General features: G+C 37.3%; 1 protein-coding gene across 2 annotated transcripts in view; it reads right to left on the bottom strand.

The window, feature by feature from the left end:
- Positions 1-22,720, bottom strand: part of ASPM (assembly factor for spindle microtubules) — a 31,599-nt gene extending 8,879 nt beyond the window's left edge. The window contains exons 1-20 of one of the 2 annotated variants that reach the window (XM_087731604.1): positions 22,368-22,720; positions 20,529-20,672; positions 18,785-20,144; positions 16,714-16,815; positions 15,810-15,956; positions 14,728-14,973; positions 14,504-14,571; positions 13,814-13,955; positions 13,602-13,732; positions 12,718-12,893; positions 12,472-12,617; positions 12,308-12,393; positions 10,750-10,968; positions 9,640-9,856; positions 9,408-9,553; positions 9,177-9,305; positions 8,231-8,425; positions 2,942-7,564; positions 1,312-1,461; positions 828-994 (exon numbers count right to left, since the gene is read on the bottom strand). In XM_087731604.1, coding sequence (XP_087587730.1) covers positions 828-994; positions 1,312-1,461; positions 2,942-7,564; positions 8,231-8,425; positions 9,177-9,305; positions 9,408-9,553; positions 9,640-9,856; positions 10,750-10,968; positions 12,308-12,393; positions 12,472-12,617; positions 12,718-12,893; positions 13,602-13,732; positions 13,814-13,955; positions 14,504-14,571; positions 14,728-14,973; positions 15,810-15,956; positions 16,714-16,815; positions 18,785-20,144; positions 20,529-20,672; positions 22,368-22,670 — 8,897 coding nt within the window. In that variant the 5' untranslated portion in view covers positions 22,671-22,720. The remainder of the gene's footprint in view (positions 1-827; positions 995-1,311; positions 1,462-2,941; positions 7,565-8,230; positions 8,426-9,176; positions 9,306-9,407; positions 9,554-9,639; positions 9,857-10,749; positions 10,969-12,307; positions 12,394-12,471; positions 12,618-12,717; positions 12,894-13,601; positions 13,733-13,813; positions 13,956-14,503; positions 14,572-14,727; positions 14,974-15,809; positions 15,957-16,713; positions 16,816-18,784; positions 20,145-20,528; positions 20,673-22,367) is intronic. The other variant, XM_087731605.1, reaches the window with a different exon arrangement.

Here is a 22,720-nt window from a genome sequence, read left to right as displayed (position 1 = left end):
AGCTGTTATCAACCAAATTCTGGAACACTAGAACAAGGGGATAGCTAGCAATAATCGGCAGAAAGACTGGTTTAAAATAGAAGATATTTTCTGTTTTCCCACAGTAGGTACTTCCAGAACTTACTGCCAAAGGAGGTTGGGGAGGGAGACAACAGTATAAAAGCCATTAGACAAATTGACATATAACAGGTCTATAAAAGGATAATAAAGAGAATAGGCAAGGATGTAAGTGCTAGCACCCATAATCTAACAAGCATAGATGCTGAGGGAGGACCTTAGAAAGTGGTCAGGTTTATGTACTATCCCCAAACAGCATCTTCTACTGCTACTAGAAGAGGTCATAGTTCTGAATGAGAGGAGCTATCAGGCTGATCTAGTAGAGCATTTATTGTAACACTATCTCACAGCAAAATAAACACAAACTAGTTTAACTATTCCATTATGCATTATAACCAAATAGCTTTTCATCCTATTAGTTTTATGCTGGAATTTTAACAATACCCAGAACATCCTTCCTGTAAAAAAAAAAAAAAGATAAGTGAAAAAAAGACTAAGGCCTACTCTTTCTAGATCCCCAATATGCAAAATTTAAATTTGTGAGGTAGCTTCCAGTCCAGAAAGAATATTTAAACATTAAAAAAAAAAAATCTTGTCCCAAAGAATAATCCCACCTGCATCAACAGGTTTATGTTTGTGCATGTCACATACATGCTGCAGAGTCAGAGCCTGAGAATTGATAGGCATTTGCCAGAGTGCAAAGCAGTACTAAATAATTACATAATAAAAGCTTTAAAAAGTAGAGACATTTATATCAAATTCAGTATTACCGTGTCCGCTGCTGTTTTGTTTTGAAGTGACTCTGAATAACACGTATAGCTTTTACCACAGATGTGTATTCCTTTCGTGCTCTGCAGCCTCGAAGCCAGGCTTGAATTACTTGTGCTGCTCTCATTTTGTTAACCCATTGCCTGGCTTTATATCCTCTATATGATGCCTATTAAATATATAAAAAGAAAAAAAAATTCAAAACCTGATTTTTTTGTTTGTTTGTTTAATGGAATGAACAAAATTAAAAGCAAAAAAGTCATGTTAGCATGAAAGGCTTTTAGGATTCCTATCTCTACAGTATTACAAGTATCTAATTTCTCATGTCTAGGAAATGTTTCCTAAAGCAAGTGAAACACATTCAGGGAAATACCACAAATACCACTCTCTTTAATGCCTGTAAAAATAATTATGTCACGAAGAAACAAATACAAGAAATATTAAAAAAAAAAACACCAACCAACAAAAAACACCTTCTGGGATTACCTGAATTCTAATGGCAGCTCTTTTCATTTGATGGTATCTTTGTTGTTCAATATTTCGCATCTGATGGGCTCTGTAGTATTGCTGTATTAATACAGCAGAAAACTTGCACTGAAGGTATTTCTGTCTCTGAATGAATCCACGGAAAAATGCCTTAAAAGAGAAAGACAATATTGGAATATTTCACCACTTGCATGGTATTGACTGGGAAGATGTTTGCATATTTTTAAGTACAGCTGTACTCACTGGCTTGTTAGAAAAACAACAATGTAAGTAAATATATTTCTGATTTCCTAATTAATTCTTTTTTTCTACCCTTCAGGCAAAGTAATCATACTTACATTGTTCAGGATACAGAAGTTAAACATTCAGAAAATAACTAAGAAGCTGCGACTTCCCCCCTAAAAAAATGGAGGTGAGGAACGCACAACTGTTTTCTTATCTGTTAAGCAGAGCATGTACTCTCCAACAAGATAGTAATAGCAACCTAAGAAATTATCATGAGTCATTATTTATTTCCCTTTCTTCCCTGATTTGGGTGGAAAAAAAATCATTTAATTCCAATAATACCCTGAAGAGAAACCCCTTCCCTTAGGCTAAAATAACTAAGGCCACCACAGGAAGTCACTTAAAGCTTTTCCCAGAAGAAAAGGAAATTTAAAAAGTATACTCCCACTACATACAAATCATAATTAATATAAATAAGAAGGAAATATACCTTCTTCCCTCGTCCACAAGAAAAAAAAGAAAATTGAGAAAGAGTAACTAGTCTTCTAAGCTTCTTTGAACTCACGCTGGATGGATATTTAGCTTGCTACACGGAGATGAAGAACAATTCTCATTACTTCTTGCTGAGGACACTTTTATTGCATCAATGATGGAAGGAAAAAACATCAAACTAAATACTTCCCACTTCTTAGAGTACCTCTGAGAAATCACACAGTTTCACACTAAGTTTCATGTGGCACTCAAGGTACCAACTGAAATGTACAATAAGAAAGCAATTTCTCTCTTTACATTCCTCTTCAAGATGCTAGCTAGACACTCAAATTAGACTAGGGCTATTTAATAAATCTAAAAGAACTAACATGATGGATTTACTCACGCTTTCCTAAATATGAGTCTTAAAGAATGCAGCAGTCATGCCTTTTTTGCCAGTTACTTCACTTTATACCCAATACCAGTGCCCACTCATTTCAACATGTCAAGACAGCTTTTGCTCACGTTCCAATCAAAAAAAACCACTCATTAAGCTACTAATATTTATATAGGCAAAAGCCAGTTAAGACAAAAATATTCTTAAAAGAATCACAGAAACACACACAAGTATCAGGACTCATTTGAAGCAGTAAAATTCTAGGGCATAAACAAGAAGATAAAGGGAATGTTACTTTTTAAGATGAGTACCTCAGCAAGGAAACACAAAAGAGAGCTGAACTGAGACTCATTTCTGTGCACTGTGGTAGTAAGCTTTATACACCTACCATGTAGCATACTTCAGAAATCAATTCTACTTTAACATATAGCTTTAAACTGTTGTTTGCAAGAGCAGTAATCTTAAAAAAACTCACAAAAGAGGAAAAAAAAAAAAACAACCCACACCCAAAACCCACTAGTATACATTCAAAAGTACCTGGATTTTTATTGTGCTTTCCTTAATTTTGTGAAACCTCTTCTTTTCAATGAATCCTCTGACTCTAGCCTGCACAATGATAATGTTCCTCCGGGTTTGTAAGTAAGTCATTCTTTGGTATTTCACAGCCAAGTGGGATCGGTAGCATTGTTGTAAGACAACTGCTGCTTTTTTATAGCTTGCATACTGTGATTTAGTTTTGTGCATTAAGTAATAGGCTTGTAATGTAATAGCTGCTGTTCTAATTTGAATAAATTTTCTACGCTGCACAGCCATCTGAAGAACAGACTGAATCTTTCTTGCAGCTCGCATGCGTCTTGCTATTTTTCTTGCCTTCATACCACGGACAGCAGACTGAATAATTACAACTGCTTGTCTTTGAGCAGAACACTCCGCTTTCTGTAAACGAGCCCTGTGACATGCTCTGTACCACCTCTGAATAGCAACTGCTGAACTCTGAATCAATTTATAGCGAGTCCTTGTTCTTCGGCATCGGAACATAGACTGGATCATTATTGCTGCTGCTTTCTTTTCAAGAAAACGTCTTCTCTCTACACGCATTTGTAAGAATGATTGTATGCACCGTGCAGCAACATTGGTTTTATACAACTGCCTAGCTTTTTTAGCACGAAAAGAGGACTGAAGGCAAATGACAGCCTTTCTTATTTTTGCATAGTTTTCCATATCAGCTTCTTTTGCCATTTTGGCTCTGAACCTTTGCTGTATAACTCTGACAGCCCAGCACAACTGTTTGTAATATCTATGTTGTATGCACATGCGATAACTAGACTGTATTACAATTGCTGAATCATGCATGATTTTCAGCTTCTGTCGTTCCTTCATGCCTCTATATGATGCTTGAATAACAAGAGCAGAATTCTTCATTGTCAGATACTTCTTTCGCTGATTCTTTCCTTTGATGTAGGACCGATAGCAGTTCTGTATAACAACAGCTGCAATTCTCATATTTTGATAGGACCTCCTATTCCTGTGCATTTTGTAGGCTGACTGTATTGTACTAGCAGCTAAATGCATGTGCTGAATACTCTTCCGCACTCTGATACCTCTGTACACAGCCTGTATATGAATAGTGGCTCTGCGAAGAGAAAGATACTCCAAAGTATGCTGTCTTGACAGAATCAAAGCTCGGTATCTTCTCTGAAAGACAAGAGTAGCTGCTTTAAGAGACAGATATCTTTGACGTTCTCTAAAAGCTTTAAAATTTTTCTGTACAACAATAGCAGCACAGTGCATTTCTCGATGTTTTTTTGCTCGCATGTCTCGAAAAGCCTTCTGTATACAAGTTGCTGCTTTCTTTAATGAAGAGTAATGCCGTACTGCAATTTTCTTTAGGTTATTGGCTCTGTATCTCTTCTGTATTAGCTGGGTTGCCCACTGAACTTTTCTGTAATGGCAGTACTGCCTATACATTCGGTAGTTTCTCTGTATTCTAAGTGCTGCCTCATGTCTTTTCTTCAAAAAGCATCTTGTTTTCATTCCTCTATAGGCAGCCTGGAGAACTAAAACAGAATTGTACAGTTTTAAGTATATTTCTCTCACACGCTTCCCTTCCCTGTAAGCACGGTAACGCTGCTGTATGACTACTGAAGCAAGCCTGACAGCTTGATAAGAAATGTAAATTTTACGCATTCTTAAGGTTGCTTGAATAACTGTAGCAGCTTGATGCATCTGCTGCATTTTTTTTCTTACAACAAAGCCTCTATAGACGGACTGTATGATAATAGCAGCTTTAAGTAAAGAGAGATACTTTTGACGTTGAATTTTTGCTAGTTTTGTTGCTCTGTATTTTCTCTGAATTACAACAGCAGCTGTCTTCATGGAAAGAAAATCTTTTCTTATGAGAAAAGTTCTAAATCTCCTTTGAATAAGCTCAGCTGATTCACTCCTAGTTCTTATAAATCTTCTTGTTTTCATACCACGGAACCCGGCCTGGATACGAAGTATAGCACTTTTCATAATCCTATAGTTGTGAACTTGTGCATCTCGCTCCTTACAAGCACGGAACCACTGCTGAATCCGCCTAGTTACCAGCAACAATTTTCTGAAATCCCTCTGTTGTTTGTGCATTCGATAATAAGACTGTATTATTGCTGCTGACTGATGCATAGTTTTTAAGTCTTGTCGGACCTTCATGCCTCTATAGGCAGCCTGAAGGATAACGATAGCCTTCTTTAGCTCCAAGTACTTTTTATGTTGTACTTTGCCTAAACAAAATGCTCTATATTGTCTTTGAATTATAATTGCTGCCATTCTCATTGCCTGATATTTTACGTTCATGCGATGCATCTTAAATGTGGCTTGAATAGAAATAGCTGCTTGATGCATACAGCGAATTTGTTGTCTAACTCTTACACCTCTATAAATTGCCTGCATTTTCACTGTGGCTTTTTTCAAAGACAAATATTTCTGCTTTTGACATTTAGCATGAATAATTGCACGATAATGCCTTTGAACTACTATAGCTGCAGATCTAAGTCTTTCATAGTCCTTTCTGATCAGGTAAGATTTGAAGGCAGCTTGTATAGTTGTAGCAGCGTTGTTTAGTTTGCTCAATTGTTTCCTCACAGTCATCCCACGGTAAGCAGATTGCAAGACTAACACAGCTGCCTTTGTTTTTAGATAAATTGCACATTGTTTTTTTTTCATACAGTAAGCTCTGAAGTATTTCTGAATCACTAGAGTGGCTTGTCTTAGTTTCTTATATCTGAGTCGATTTACATGCATTCTGTAACAGGACTGAATAATTGTTGCAAGATTATGTTTCTTCTGAATTGTTTTTCTCACAGTTTTCCCCCTCCATACTGCCTGAAGACGCACTACAGAGTTACGCAGCTGAACATATTCTTGCCGTTGTTTCTGGCCTATAACTCTGGCTCTGTAATGCCTTTGGACAGTCAGCACAGCATGGTTCATAAGCCTGAATTTTTTCAGGGCCATGAATTTTCTGAAGGCAGACTGTATCTTAGTAGCAGCAACACACTGTCTTTGAATCTGCTTTCGTACCTTCCAGCCACGAAAAGCTGCTTGTAAAGAAAGCACTGCCGCTCTTGCTGTTAAGAAGTTCAGTCTTTGCCTGTTACCAGTCTTACAAGTTCTGTACCACCTCTGAATCACAATGGAGGCCTGAACCATTGCCTTATATTTCATTCTCGCAGCATGAGCTCTAAAAGCAGTCTGAATTTTAATAGCAGCCCTATATTCAAGGTTAAGCTTTTTGCGTGCCTTATAACCCCTGTAGGCTGCCTGTAAGCACACAGCTGCTTTTTTAACTTGTAAGAACTCCCACCTCTGACACAGTTGTTTTTTGTATGCACGATAATGTTTTTGAATGACGACAGCAGCACTACAGATGCTTAAATAACGTTGCCTGTCCCTTCTCATTCTGTAGCGTGCCTGGAGAAATACTGCAGTCTCCCTCCACCTTTGTATTTGTTTCCTGACAAGATAGCCTCGAACTACAGCTTGAATTCTTGTGCAAGCTCCCTTCAGTTTCCTATAATCTTCTTTAAGTTGAAGAGCATATCTATGAGACCGATATCTTCGCTGGACATAAAGTGTTGCCTCCCTTAATGCACAATAATGCTTATGTGCTCGCCTCATCTTTACAAAAGCTTGAATCTTCACTGTTGCATCTTTCAAGTTTTTAAATCTCTTCCGGACAATATAAGCACGGAAACTTGACTGGATTTTTATCACAGATCTCAATATGCGAGCCTCTTTCCTAGCTTCCATTCCTCTGTAGGCAGACTGTAGGACAACAGCAGCCAGACACATCCTCTGGAAAGAAGCAGCTGCTTTTTTAGAAGTGACATGTGCCCTATACCAGGTTTGAATTACAGAAGCAGCATTTTTAATCTCTTTGTATCTTTTTACTTGCTGGTATTTTCTCACATGTGACTGCAATGTAGTAACAGATTTTTTTAATCGTAGAAATCTTAGTTTCTCTTTTTTCATTCTCCACAGTGATTGAACAACACAAACTGCCTTTGTTTGCCTGTACAGTTTACGTGCCTTCATTCCTCTAAAAGCAGATTGGAGAACTATCACTGCTGCACGCTTTTGCGAATAGTCTTCTCTTTCAATTTTTCCTAGTTTATAAGCTCTGTAATACTGCTGAATTGTCACTATTTTTGCCCTGTGTTCCTGGTAAACACGTCTAGCCAGCTGACACCTGTACCAAGCCTGAATCTTGATAACACTTTGCTTAATACGTAGATACCGCTTCAGATCTCTGTGCATCCTATACCAAGACTGAATGACAAGGGCAGCACTCTTCCTTTTAGCCAGTTTTGAAGATTGCCATTTTCGGAAATAAGTCTGAAGCACTAAAGTTGCTTTAATTTTCTGTTGAATTTTGTATTTTCTCCATCTTCTGAATGCAGACTGAACAGTAAGTGCTGAAGACTTCAAGATTTCATATCTTCGCCGATCTTTTTTTGCCAACTTAGAGGCACGCAGATGACTCTGAATTGTAACAGTAGCCCAAACAATTCGTTTATATGCAGCAACAGACTTCACCATCCTTATCCTTGCTTGTACAAAGATAACATAATATCTTAGCTGTAAATATCTTTTCCTAGCCGAGTATCTTCTCCAATAAGCCTGCAGGAAAAAGGAGAAAATTGAGTATTTTCTTCGTGGTATCTAGAGTTAAGCCTAAATTTGAGAACTACTGACCTCAGACTTTTTAAGATTTCTTTATTCCTACTTAATCCCTAGGAAGATAAGCCCAGATATCTATGTAAAAAAAAAAAAAAAAAAAAAGAGCCAAGTGCTTGAATCACTTTAAGCATTTTAAATTCTGGGAAGAAGCTAAATTTGCCTGGCAACAAAAGATTCCCTTTTAAATTATTTGATACATCAGTGATTCTTTAATCTCCATTCCAAGAAAAGTCTTAAGAATGTAATATTTAGCTTTGGGTAACAGTGGGGAAAGTATCTTGAGAAACTGAATTAACTGCCCAACTACAAATTGGTAACTAATGTCTGCCATTTTGAACATGCCCACCACAGGTGTCATAACACTAGGAGAGTATTTTTTTTTTTTAAAGCTTCTTCAGTAATGTTCAGCAGCTGCAAAGAGGCAAGCCAACAAATCTGATCAGTCTTTATGTTGACTGATTTAAGGTGCAGTGTTTTAACATTTATGGTATACCAAAATAGTCACTAACTGTCAATTTGACAGACAAATGACCCTGAGGAGCAAGGCTTTTTTTACAGGTTTCAGAAGGCAACCTTGCTCTGTAATCTCACTTTAGATCATATTACCTGAATGACTGTGGCAGATTTATTTCTGGCTTCCTCTAGTTTTGTCTTTTTCAGATTTAAAAAAATCATCCTGGCTAAGTATCTTCTCCAATGCTTCTGGATGAACACTGCTGCATTCACTTTCTTCAGGATGCATCGACGAGACAAGAAGTTTATTGCAGATTTTTGAATTATCCGAGCAGCTCTGTCTCTTTCCTACACAGGGTGAATTTCCACTGAACAGTTAGGATTGGAATTCTCACTCAAACTTGTGATGTATTAAAATAGCTATCTAAAGAAATCTCAAAAATTAGGCTTGTTGATGAAAAACACCTAAATAAATAGAACATCTACACCTTCTACACCACAGATTCTTAGAATTTTTCAGCTGAACACCGTTCCAACATCGAATAATATGCATCTCGGTTAGACACAGTGGTGGCATTTATCAACCTTAATGGTGTCATAGTTTTAAAACCATCACAAGATCTGGTATAACTACCAGAAAAGCAAGAAACAAAATATCAGAACACATATGACCCAACTCAAAATGCTGGTGAAGCTTAGCTCCTGAACAAAAATATTAAATCCATGCAGAAGTTTAATTAATCTTTTCATCTTGTAGACATTAATAGGAATTGAAAATTAACTACTCTTTTTGTTTTAAGGAAGCAATGCAACAATTTTATATTTGAAATATTGGGAAAAGGGCTTAAGGGGTAACCTGCTCTAGTCAGAACACAAAAGAACAGTAGCCTTTAAACAAATGTAATTATTTCAGAATAGTCTTAAGCAGAAGTGTAGATTACACAAAAAAGAACATATATTTTGATAATTAAAATGGTACTCATTAATTTAAATGCCAATATTACTCTAATAAACCTGTATATTCCAAACAGTGAACTTATATTCTTTATTTAGTATTTCTCAAAGTCAAAACTATGAATATTGCACAGGCAAAGAGTACCCGAGAAAGTTTCAGCTCCCTTTTCAGCCTGTAATTCCTCCAAGCAGACTGAATTAATCGAGCAGCTCGAGTTTCTTTCCGAAGATCTAGAAGCCGCGAACACAGAAATGATACGTAGGTAATAACAACCTATATAAACACAGAACACAGCAAGTTAAGGGCTATATGGAAGAGAAGGACATGTTCACACGAGCACAGAACAGGTTTACATCAACTTTAAAGGCATCTTACCTTCTCATCAGGAATTGTATTTGACATGTCTGAGTGATGAATCATTGCTGGTATTCCACCTAGGTCAGAAACTGCAGCATTGATCAGCTGGAAGTTTTTCCTTTCATTGTCCAAGAGTTCCTTGCATAGGACTGAGACAGTTACAGCTTTGCAAAGAGAAAATGTTTGTCAAATCAAATTGTGCCTAGAAGAAATAGATTTAACATGAATTTCTGTGTATCAAATAACTCACTTTGGTCAAATATTCCTTCCACAACATTTAGAGAAGTATCAGATTCTGAAGAGGATGAGAAGGTAGAGTTTAGTCCCACTGTACGAGTTCTTGAGCATTCTACTGTTTGAGTTGTACGTTGGCACACCGCTTCCAAAGGCACGTAACATGGATGATAATGATGAATCAAATAACATAATACTCTACCATCTGAGAAACACACTGTGAAATTTTCCACCTGTTAAATAAAATACAGTAAGATAAAAGTTCCCTGAATTTTTGTTACCAGATAATTGGTATAAACTGGATATAGAATTTATCTTGTACCTTTGAAAGTGACCAAGTGCAATTTTTTTTTTTTTTTTAACAAAAATTTATGAAACTAGTGCTTCCTTTGAACATTCACTGTACAGTAACATACTGCTGTGAGAACCCAGAAACAAAGATGTGCGAATCACTATACAGTGAATCTCCGAGGGAAACATTTAAGAAACCAAAAAGAAAGCAATCTTTCTACAGAAGGATTCCCAAGAAACTTCTATAGATAAGTTTACACTAGGTATTCAGTGAAGAAATAAGGTCTCAACTTGCATCAGTCTTAAGCACTCTGTCTTGCCCTTCAGAAAAAATAACAGGTGTGACTGTATTCTGACCAGAGACAAGTCTCTGAACAGGGCTTCTCTTCTTGGAAGGAACAAACAACATGTCCTTTCTAAACAAACATCTCTGAGGAAAGGAATTCCCCTTACCCCAAACATTAGTTTAATTCTCACAGTTCCTATAATGGTGAAAATTTTATGCACAAATACTTTTAGGATGAATGCTCATTAAAAAAACCCAACCACTTATTCCAGTAAAAAATGTTAGTCTTATACATAAAAATGCCTTTTAAAAGTATAACTGGAAGGGGAGATCCTTTTGCTCAAATTTGTTTAAAAGGAGAGCTGCGGCTAAATCCACAGACAGTCAGTTATTTCAAATCAGATTTAAACAAAGTCCAGGATATTTAAAACTAATTACCATTGGCTGCTACTACATATTTGCTAGTTTGAAGAATTCTGCTCTATAAAGAATAAGCATTCTTATAACAGCAAAGGATGTATTTACTGAAACGTACACAAAACTATTTACCTTGATATTGTAAAATCCACAAACAGCATTTACCCATGCCATCAGCAGCTTCACATTTTCACTGTAACTGTCAAGTGAGGAGTTACTACTATTATCTTCTTGTACTCTACAAGAGTTTGGAAAAGTCTTGAGAGCACCCAGTTGCGTTTTTCTTTTGTGTGCATTCTTTAAAAACTCAATTTCTTCTTTTAACTGTTCCACATTAAGAAAAACATCCACCTATTAGGAAGGAAAAAAGAAATATTTTATGTCATCAACAGTCTGACATGTCATGCATTATAGCAACTGGATGCAGAGGGTTTAGATACAGCATTTTAAAGAGAAACTACTCTCACTACTTAGCAGTACCTGCCACACTGAATCAGTAGTGGATAACCTGGACTTGCCAGCATAGATAGCAGTGTTCACTACCAACTGCTTCAGATAACCTAAACCCACATTCCCACTGTTCTAGGTAAAATAGTTACTTCATTAGTCAATAGTTCGGGGAAACAGGGAAATTCCCTGAAACAGCCTCTGTAATTTCGCCATACTTTCAGAGGAAACTACTGAATTCAGAGTCTCGCCTGCATTTCTACTGAGTCCATGTACCACTCCTCCTCATTTAAGGGATTCTGAGAGGACCTGAGCTGGTGTGAGAAGATTTAGAGAACAAGTAGCATACCCACAAGGCTTGGATAAAGTCACTGCTCACTGAAATTATTTCTTTAATCAAAGGCAATGCAACTGTGACACATGCATATAGAACTAACTGCAGGAAGGTAACTACTCAATACTCTAACAGTACTTAAGTAAGATAATAGTTACATTTGATTTTTATTACGTTCTTCTGGCTCTCTGATAGTTCTGTGGCTATAGCCTTTGAAATTCTTGCTTTGGTGAAATTCCACCTCAATTTGTATTATTTTACCTTTCATACTTTATGTTCCTTCCAACTGGATTTGTCAGCTGGATCCTTATTTTCAAAAGACTATCCAACTCAATTTAACTCCTGAAACAGTCTTAAGAAAACTATTTTTGCTTCCTCTACCAATATATTCCAGTGGCTTTGAAATGCCATTGCAGTAATGCCTAAGAAAACTTCAATCTTATTTAAAGAATGTTTCTTCAAATTGACTGTCTTAGACAAATGGAAAAAAGTAGAACTATAGCGTCAGAGCTTACTCTAGAATTGTCTATCAGCATAACCTCAAAATGTCCTTTTCTGTTAGTAAGAGCTTACCAGCATTTTGAGACCAACATTATTTTACTTTTAATTATCAATTCTGTTGGCATATAGCATAAACTCAAAAGTTAAGTTTTTTCCAATAACCTTTATGAATGTATATAAAAAAAAGCACAGATAAAACATTATCTAAACTGTATCGTTAGGGAACAGTTAGCAGATTTAGGTAAAGTTTGCATGGCACTTTGAATCTACAAAGCAGATCATTTTACAGTTGAAAACTTGATTAGTAGAGGCTTTCACAGAAAACAAATATTCCTGAAAGACTGGTGTTTTCATTATCACCCATTTGTAACTAGTAGCAAACAAACAAAATAAGTAATTGAATAGTACCTGGAAGGCAAAGACAATTTTCCACAGGAGTGCTAACGTTCGTTCTCTGTGTCTATCCACAATATCCCTGGAGTCAATTGAAGCACCTATCAAATAAAACAAGGAATTAAAGTGTGTACTAGTCCTCGAATGCACTTAGAATAACCCAGATTTCTAGGCCTTACCACTTTCATCTTTCAAGTGAATTCCTCGCTCTTTAAGGACGTTAAGAACAATGTCAACATTATGCATCTTCTGTAGACGACTTATTGCAGGAACTCTCAGTTGCTTTGAAAGATTCCAGTTTTTGGTGAGAAGTTCCATTGTTCGCCTAACAAATGGAATTTCACAGTTTAATACCTTAGCTGAGCTCATATTAAGTATTATATAAAAGAAAACAAATAGTTCAAAATAATTCTGTATCAACGCACACAAGACGAATGCCACATTGTAAGTCCACAGCCAGATTCGTTACAGCAAAATCAAATTCATCAAGTGGAGTTTGAATGTGACTGACAGGTAGTCCTAAGAAACCAAGATGGCGGGAAAGATCACCTTCACCACTCAGGAAGTCCCGTGAAAATGCAAGCAGAAGGTCTTTGCTAGCCTAAAAGAAAAAGAAGAAAGAAAGGAGAAAAAAAAAAAAAAAAAAAAGGGGAAGACAATCTTAACACTGCAATATTCATCAAGCAGAATACAATTTTCATCCCTTGTCCCCCAAATTGCATTCCATATTCCCTTGCCTAATACTTAAAATGATAATTTTTTAAAAAAATTATTTTTAGCCAGTTCACACAGCTTTAATTTTCCTTGTACCTGCCTACCACGTCACTGAAAGCACCACCAAATTCAAGAATACTTTTTTCTCAGTTTGTCTGTATAATACAAACCCAAGCAAATTGATTTTATTTGAACATATTTGTTAATCAAAGCCTTTGTATGACAGATGTTGCATAGTCTTTCTTATCACAGCAAAATAACAGAAAAAAAAAAAAAAAACAGAAAAGACCAAACTGACTTACAGTTTAAGATCAGCTGCAGTATGCTAGAGTGATATTTAAAAACAATGTAGAAGCTTAACTTTAGAGAGGGAAGCCAGATAACACAGGATAACGGAGTCCTTCCTACAGGACCAGCACCTCAAAATTTTCTTGGGAATTCCTTTACATGACCATGAGATGTGTTGAGAATGTTCATGCAAAAGGCTGAACAGCCAAGACTTGTTAAAGAAAAGTACACAATCAGATAAAAAAAAATTTCTATATTGAGTCTTAGGACAGTCTTGGAGGGAGACATCAAATCACAGCTCTCTTACCTTGAACTCTGCATCCTTACAGAAGAGGCAAGGGTCATGGTCAATCATTCTGGACCGTTTGGCACAATCCAGAAAGCAAACTAACAGCAGCAATTTTTTCAGTGTGAATTTTGACAGAGCTTCTTCATGACCTAAAAAGACAGAACCCATTAAGCGATAGTTCAAAAGTTAAGTGCTACAAATAAACTGTTTTTGGAAGTAGTAGTAGTTACCTTCTCGGTAAAGGTGAGGCACAGTGGGATGTCTGTATTCAGCTGCAATGTCAGGGTTCCAAAGCAAGCGATTAAGGATAAATATTGCTAAACCCATAACATCACTATTACTCTCCAAAGCTATCAGTTCTCCATAAACAGTCTAATATGAAAGGAGGGGAAAAAGCAGAACTGTTAAAAATTACCTTAAATACTACGAGGTTTTTTTGAATAACATACATTACTGAAATTCTGAATTAGTAAATGGTAATTAGTCTCTAAAAATCAATCAGTTTTACAAATCACTCACTGAAGGATAAAACCAAAGAAAATTTCAGAAGATCCAGTCTCATATCAAAACATGTATGATCATCTGCATCTGAGGAATCAATCAGGAACTTCCTTAAGACAACTGCATTTTTCTCCAGTTTACTAAAGAGTGAAATTGATAGGAAACTGCTTTTGTGTTATTGGTCAGGGAGTTAAGTTCCACTTTCCTTGATTAAATATTTTCCTTGTTAATAAGGTAAGCACTTTTTTAAAGCAAGTCTGTTGTAATAATTTAAAAGAGATATAAACATGCTACAACTGAACTGAACCTACCTGAATTAGTAAAAGAGAAAATACAAAGAAACCTGAAACATCCCCTACTAAAACAAATTGCTAGATGTCCTTTAAACTTTGATTATAGACCATAAATTCTGCACTTACCTCCAGACCTATACGCAGCCACAAAGGGTTGTAAGATAAAAGCCAGTTAAGGACTTTCTGCCTCTGTCCTGCAAGACAACATCTTGTAATATTACATCCAGCAAACACTGCATATTATAGCAAAAATTTCTGTCAAACGCTTTTAGATTAAATCAACTTAGTGTGTGAATAATCCTTTTTTCACTTACAAGAAAAGAGAGGATGCAAAGTTTTAGTATTCTTACCTACATCTTTCCAGAGGTGTCTGTCTCTACGAACTAGCAAACGTCTAGTTTCAATCTCAACCTCCAGCTTCTTAATAGCTTTAACCATTGTTTCAGATGTAAACAAATGGCAAGCATCACGTCGTAACTTATTCAGCTTACGATGAGCCGTATAAGCTTTTAGAGATGCTTCATCTTTCGTTGGTGCTTTAGGAACACTGGTTTTATGATGGTTCTCTTCTTCCAAGATAAGAGCAGCTGCATTTACTGTTTAAACACACACAAGAAGTATGTATTTACATCTCAAAAGTAGCTTTGCCCACCTCATTTATTTTTTTCCTTTCTAAAGTTCACATTTTGCTATTTTCCTTCTGCTAATCATTTTATCCCTCAGGAAGCTTATCAGCTGTTGTATTAAACATATATTGTCAACTACATGTATATTAGTCAAACATTTAATATAAAAATGTTTATTTCATAAGCAAGCAGTGCTAGGAATTCAGTTTTAAGATCAATTGTACCATCTTCAGTTTTTTTAGATTGAAGCTAAAGATAGAGGAAAAAGTTTTTCAGCAGGTGGGGATTCCCCACTCAATACCCACTGAGGAGTGCTGCAGCCACATGTTAACAGTGTGTATTTCTTGTTACAGAGCACACTCCCCATTCAGGTGTGTGGTGTGCTGTGCTTGGTGTGAGCAAGTGTGCCATCCACACTTCACAAGGGGAAAATATGACTCTGAAAAGGGTTAGATTGTTATAAAATTCTGCTGGGATGGACAGCACTGCCTCCAATGTAAGAACTGCTTTTGGTTTAGCATATTCCATATTGTCTAGCATAACCGCCATTGAAACACATTACCAAATATTTGGTTTATGATTATCACAGTATTAAGTCAAAGGCTGGAAAGGGAAACACAGGTGATACATAAAAATTAAAAACCAAAAATCTACTCCCACCAAAGAGCTTAATATTACACAAACTAAAGTGACAAATTGGGACTGGTGTTAAGCTAGTACTACTTACTATTCATTAATATTAATAAAGTACCTTATATAATGTTTAAGAACATTAAAAGACAAAGTGAAAATTCTTGTACTCTTACCTTGTGAGGTGTTTGTTTTCACACTGAAGTCATCAGGGGTAAGTACAAAATTTAACCACCAGGTGAAACCTCGTTGCTGCTTCTCCTTCCAGCGTTCATCATAAAACATGTTTTTAGCAGCAAAAGGCATTGGGTGCCTAGGGATGACTATTTAAAACAAACAAACAAACAAACAACATAAGTGTCTGCAGTTCTTGAAATGTTTGATAACCAATATACATTTAATTGTGGAAAGGATTAACATTTGACACTCCATTTAGCATTATAGCAGAAAAAAGCAGATTATTAGAATCTTCAGTGACTTGCAGATCAGCCACCATTAAATAAATTTCAGCCACAAAACATGGATTAAGTTATTAAAGCACTAGAACAAAGACAAGATTTCTAGAACCCAGGCCTTTTGCAATGCACATCTTGGGGCAAAACCAAGTTGCGCTGGATTACATCCAGGAAGAACCATTTGAGAGATGCATTTTTCTGATCAGATCAACTTAGTATTATTAGCTCTGCAAAATCAGTCTCTTTTTGGCAAGAAGTTTTCTCTTCCTAAATATTCTGTTGTTGTATTAAAATGTCATCAGATATAGAAAGGGCATTTCACTGATAACCATTGGACAGCTGGGAACATATCTGTAATGTAGCTTTTACACTTACAGGCAAAACTGGAAGAAAGTAACATTTACCTTCAGTTGGCCACGTGTTGCAACCAATTTTCTTATGAGAAGTCAAAATGGAACATGAAAGGTTACATATATTTTTCTACTAGATATTGATTCATTGTAGGTACAATCTTCTATTTCATCTCAACTCTAACCAGTTGGGTCTTACCAATCACTACCAGTACAGCAATTGTGACATTCAGTTCAGCGTATACTGTTTTACTAAATACCAGAAGTCTGCCTACCTGTTTTCAGTGGTTTCACAAACGTCAGGTGAGACTGAGCCAATCCAGGGATAGGTTTACTAATTCTGTTGGTAGTTTTAGATGCTTTCTGAAGTGAAGAACCTGCAAGCATTAACGCACAAATATCAACAACAAATACGTCAGTGAAAGTTAACTTATTAAGGTTCATATCACTTATAAAGCATGGAACTAGAGTAACTCCCCGTGAACCCATACAAAATACCAATAACCTCATGCTGAAGGAAAAAGTTAAGCAAACCAGTTTGACTACAATTAAAAGGGAAAAATAGTTAAGAGTAAACAAGTGCTGTTGTATTTCACAGTTCTTCCATGCACTAAGGAAATGTACTGTTTGCAATTCATTATCATTTGGCTAGAAACACTAAGCTAATTGGTAAAAACATTCATTAGAACATGGGAAAGTGTGTATTATATAAGCACCTGGGGTAAGAGGTATGACTTTTTAGGGCTTGACTCGCCTCTTCCCAGTTAGATTGTATGCTACATTGATACTTATTTCAGAGCAGCCTGACTTGTGTTAGTTTAAGCATCAAGGCACTAGCTAATAAGTATTATCCACCACATAGTGGTAGAAGGACTTAAATAAAACACAAGGAAAAAATGCAGATCTAAGCTTTCTGAACTCTCAACATGTAAAAATACAAACTTTGAGCGTAATCATTTTGTTACATTGACACCAAACGAAGGATTAAAAAAGTATGCTGTTGCAGATGGACTATAGTTGCTTCCTGACACCCCTGACAAGATGGTACTACAGAAACAAAAAAAGATAGAGATCATAAATTACAAGTTGCACTCTCCTGCTCAGCTGAAGTAGCATTTTTCATAAAACATTCACTTCTAGAGAAGTGAAGAAGTCATTCAACTCTCTCATGCACTTCTAATAAATTTTAAATAAATTCTGATAATTTTTAATAAAGTTGGATCTCAAATGGATTAAATTAATGATAGGCCTTTCAAAGTTAACTTTTAGTAGTGAAATATTTTTCTTTGTGAAGTCTAGAGACAACGCCTATGCTATTAAAAGTATAGCAGGCTATATTTCTCAAGAAAAACTGTCAAGAAGAACGTAACTCAAAGCTGTCATCATTTTTGTGTTTTACAACTAGGATTAAGAGACAGCAAAGTCATTCTGGGCTCACAGAATACTTCCTTGTCCAGCCACCTATCCTTACCCTAATGGATGAACAGAAATAACCTGGTAGTTAACACAGCTTTTCCTGCTGCACACTAGCACTGTTAGTGTGTTATGTTTTTATGTAGACTATCTTAAAAAGCCTTAAATCAAAGTGTGTTACTGAAAGCCCCAAATCAAATCTAGATCACAGAACAGATCATTTGAACTGAAGAAAGCAGCATATGTTATTTTGACCTGAAAACCACGATGAATTTTTCCCTGTTAGTTACATTGCAGGGACTCCATGAAGATTCTGCAAATTAAATGTTTCTTTCAGTTACAGACCCTCCTTCTTTTTCTATTCCAGAGCATATTTGGGAATGGAATACTTAGAGAACCCAAAATACATTGAAATACAAGAAGTTGGCTTCTTCTGATCTTCAAGCAAGAAAGTATTGGCAAACTATAAAGGCAGGCAGGTCTACACAAGGCTGACAACAAGCTAATTACAGACGGTAAAAAGCAGGCAGTGTGAACAAGACTTGGGAACTACATATTTGAAAACACATGACAACAGCAACGGAGTCAAATATTCATAATGGTGAGTGTATATATGACAGAAATCTTGTGCAATAAGTTTCTAGAATTACGTAACAAGGGCTCTGCTCCAGAACTGCCAGATAGTCTTCCTGTTACTGTCATTAACAAGCTTTACAAAAGAATAAAGTAAATTTGAAGCCAATTACAGAACCAAAAAACTCTGACCTAGTTTTCCAATTTTTAAAATGCAGGTAATATCTAACAAATTGCAAAGGCCCACATTTTAGAGATATGAAATATTCCTGACTGTTGGTAGACAGTTCAGTTTGCTATACAAATTTCATAATCAAAGGCATCTTTCAGAAAGCGGTAAATGAAGGAAGTACTGCTCACCAGCTTGCTTTCTCCGCCCTACTCTCCCTCGGTTTGCAGGTTTGAAGGCTGATGGTCTCATAGTAGTATGTGTTTCATTGTCCATGCTAAATGTAAGAGTTCTTTTTCTTTCCACTTCCTCCACATACACCGGAGCTGTAATTCTACTATTTTCTGCATATATTTCACTTTTCCTCTTACGACCCAAAGCAGTTGATCCAGTAGGAGATGAATTTACTTTGTCATTGTGATACTTATTTTCAGCTGAAATGGGACCTATACCTGGAAGGCGTTTAGATATTTCTGCTTTTGTATGTACAGGCACCACATCAGCACATTCCATTATTGCTTTACTAAGGCATTTTTTAGATTTTGGCTGGAGGGTTTCCATTCTTTTCTCTTCAGCAGCTTCAGGCTTATTTTTGATGACAGTGGCAGAAAGAACTGGACGCTTTTTTGGTTGGTCTCTCTGAGAAGAATTGTAAGTCTGAAGTTCCTCTGTAGAAGGAAAACTGAAGTGATTTTCTTTGGGCTTGTCATAATGAAGTACCTGTGATTCTACATTATGCATCTCTAAGACTTCATTTAAGTTGCGTTCTATAGGAACATGTGTTTTTGTCTCTGTGTCTCCATTTCTTTTCCATTTTGAGGGTAGGAATTTCTTCACAACATAAGTCTCCGTAGTAGATGATATTAAAGCTGCCTCAAGTTTGGGAGTCTTTGATTGCTTATCTGACAAGCTGTCTTTCACAAATTGATCAGGTGACAGAATTGGAACAGGCTGCTCTATCATATCTATATCCATTTGATAACTGTCATTTACAAAAGAATCTGGACTTAAAATTCTCCTTGTACTTAAAACAGGCACAGATGCTGAGTGTTCTGGAGTGCAAACTGGTGAGAGTGTACAATTAAGAATTACTTCATTGTTTGAAATTGGCAGTTGTGCTAATCCAGTAGAACTGTATGCACTTTCAGATTTTAATTCATTGTGCCCATCAACAAATTTGTTGACATTACAGCTGTCTATTTCAGGCAGTAAGTCCTCATTTACAGTGGCAGCAATATCTGAGAATGTAGTAGATCTTCTCATTGAAAGTGGTGTGCAAACAGTATTACGATGTTCCTCTAACATTGGTTCAATAGGAGATATAAGCAATTTATTTTCCGAGCCAACAAGAGAGTCATTTCCTGGGGATATACTATTTTGCATTGTGTTCTGATTTTCACATGGCTGAAGTGGGCTTCTAATTCTATCCACCTTCTGGGAAACTTGAAAGGTTTTATTAACATTTTTAACTTTCAAATTACTTTTTTTAACTTTGATTGAAACAGACGTTTCTGAAGAGTTTTTCTTTTTTATAGTATCCCAAAGACTCTTCTGAAAAAGAACCATAAATAAAAGTTAGTATGCTGACTTTCTACATACTTTTATGTGTAAAAATGAACATTACTAATGTATTCATTCAAAGTCTAAAAATACTATAAAAAGAACGCCTAGTCCAAAATTCACCAGAAGTTACTTCCCAGGCTCAAAACTAGCTTTTTTTGGTCATGTTTTAGTTTTATTCTCTAAGCTGTAATGCACCAGTATGTACTTTCCAACCCAGCTGAAAAAATTTTGAAGACAATGAGCATTCCCCAAAGACAGCATCTTTTATCAATTTTGATTTCTCCTTCATTGAATTTTCTACTAATAAAAACAATATCTGTGTCAGCTGTGCCAAAGTAATAGAATTAAGACACATAATAAACACATATTTACCTTTTTCTTCAGAGGCTGCTCAGCCACACCCAGGAGCACAGCTTGATGCTTTACAATGCCATTAATAACAAAAGTTACCAGTTCTCGGACTTTTCCTTCTTCTAGTGGTGTCCATGTTACAGAAACAAAGATTCTTTGTCCTGACTATTGGAGAAAAAGAAATATTTAATATCTAGCACTTAGGTACACTTATGCAACATGAAAGACAGAGTAATCAAATCGAATGAGAAACAGTATACAGAAGTAACATATATTCCAACAACATGAAATGATAAACAATTGTTAAATGTTGAAACGTCAAATTTTCCCTTCCGACACGTAAATTTAAGCAACCCCTACCAAAAATGTTGTCTTACTAAAAGGGCATATACCTCTTAATGAAACAATATGGAAAGCAAGCAAGAACACATATAAATATAACACATAGTAGAAAGGACAAGATTTGAATAAAGGTAAGTAAAAGAAATGACATGATTTTTTGCACATATTAACCAAATAAGTCCTCTAAAGTAAATTTTGAGAGAATTATATTTGGATTAACCATCAGAGGTTAATTTTCAGGACTTTAGCTGGACCTAAATACAGGCGTCAAATTTTTTAGTCAAATGACCTGCAAAGATGACATTTGACACACAAGTTCATTGAATAAAAATGAAGGCAATGCAAATAAACAAGAAAGTCGCGGGAGCTACGTATGATCTATGTAAAGATTCTTCATGCACAGTGACCTCTACCGAATCATTTCGGTGCTCTGCTGATATCAATACTAACAGACCAAGGAATGGTTATACCACAGACAAAAATACAAAAGAGAGTGTGAAAATGACCAATCCCATGAGCATTTGAATTCGGAGTTCCACCTCCTTGGGCAGATGCATTTAATGAAAACATACAACCTAATTTCAGTATGTGCTTATACAGTAAAGCTGGTCAACAACAGTTAGTGTTCACTAATTACTAGAGGAAGTTGCTATTCAAATACTTCACAGTGAGAGTCCAGCCTGTTTTTATAAGCACGTTGTTGCAAGAGATCTCCAGATTTTCTTCCTCTCGCACAAAAACTCTGGAGATTCTAGATGACCATAGATACACGTTTGTCTAAACTGTCCTTTTAAAAATCGGCATTGATTGGATTAACCATAGTTTATATTTCTTTGGGAATTGTAAAGATTTCTTCCTAGATTAAGCCTGCTTTGCTCTCTATTGTATTATTAATTAACGTGCAGAAAGTGAATTAGTACCCTCTTCACAACAAGCTCCCTCAGCCTTTTTCCTAAACTAAACAGATGTCCTCCAACTTTTGAGAGGTCACTTTTTAAGCACCTCTTATTCTTCTGCCTCTGTCTTCAAAACCACATTCCCAGAGAACAATTAATTATTCTTTTTTGCACCTTACTGCAAAAAACCCCTCTGCTGAGCCAGGATTTACTGCCTTCGCAGCCTGTGACACAGTCCCCAGGCCCCGAGAGGTCTAATACCGCCATCTAAAGCTCCAGCTCTTCCCCTTTAACGCCAGCCCCGGGACATGAACACAGCGCCCGCAAACACCACCCACAGCGGGGGTGCAGCTTTCGGGGTACCAGCTACCCAAGACCGCAGTGCTACGCGGCCAGGTGACGCGTGACTTCTCCCGGGGGAGGGTTGCGCTGCGAGCCGGTAACACTCCTGGCGCCGGCGGAGGGGCTTCCCCTGCCACCGCAAAGCAAGCGGCTCAGGCGGGGAGCTGCCCGGCCCCCCCTTCGCCCCCAGCCCTTGGAACCACCCAGCACCCTCGCCCGCAGCGCACGGCTGAGGGCCCCCTCGCGTGTCACACGCTCACACGCACCCACCCACCGGTACCTGCACAGAAAAGCGGCGATGCTCAATGCTGAAGCCCCTGGCAGAAGCCGGAAAGCGGTCGACGACCACCTCGGCGTCCTCCGCGTTGGGGTTGTCGATGCCCAGGAGGCGCGTGCGGGAGGCGCCGACGCGCAGGCTGCCGAAGCTGAGGAAGGGCGGCCGGGAGAAGTGGCTCAGAACCAGCACGGCGGGGGCTTCCTCCGTGTCCTCCTCACCCCCCCGCGCGGCCCAGCGCCGCCGCCTAGGGCTAGCGGCGGAGCTCAGCTCCCACACCGCCGCTCCAGGGAGGAAACCCGCGGCCATGCCCGGGGCAGAAGCCCGGAGCGGGACCAGCTCCAGACCTCCACACAGCC

The sequence above is a fragment of the Nipponia nippon genome, unplaced genomic scaffold (genome assembly GCF_047370975.1).
Source record: "Nipponia nippon isolate SJK-2023a ecotype South Korea unplaced genomic scaffold, ASM4737097v1 scaffold_5, whole genome shotgun sequence".
Taxonomy (NCBI): domain Eukaryota; kingdom Metazoa; phylum Chordata; class Aves; order Pelecaniformes; family Threskiornithidae; genus Nipponia; species Nipponia nippon.
This window is presented reverse-complemented; position numbering and strand designations above follow the sequence as displayed.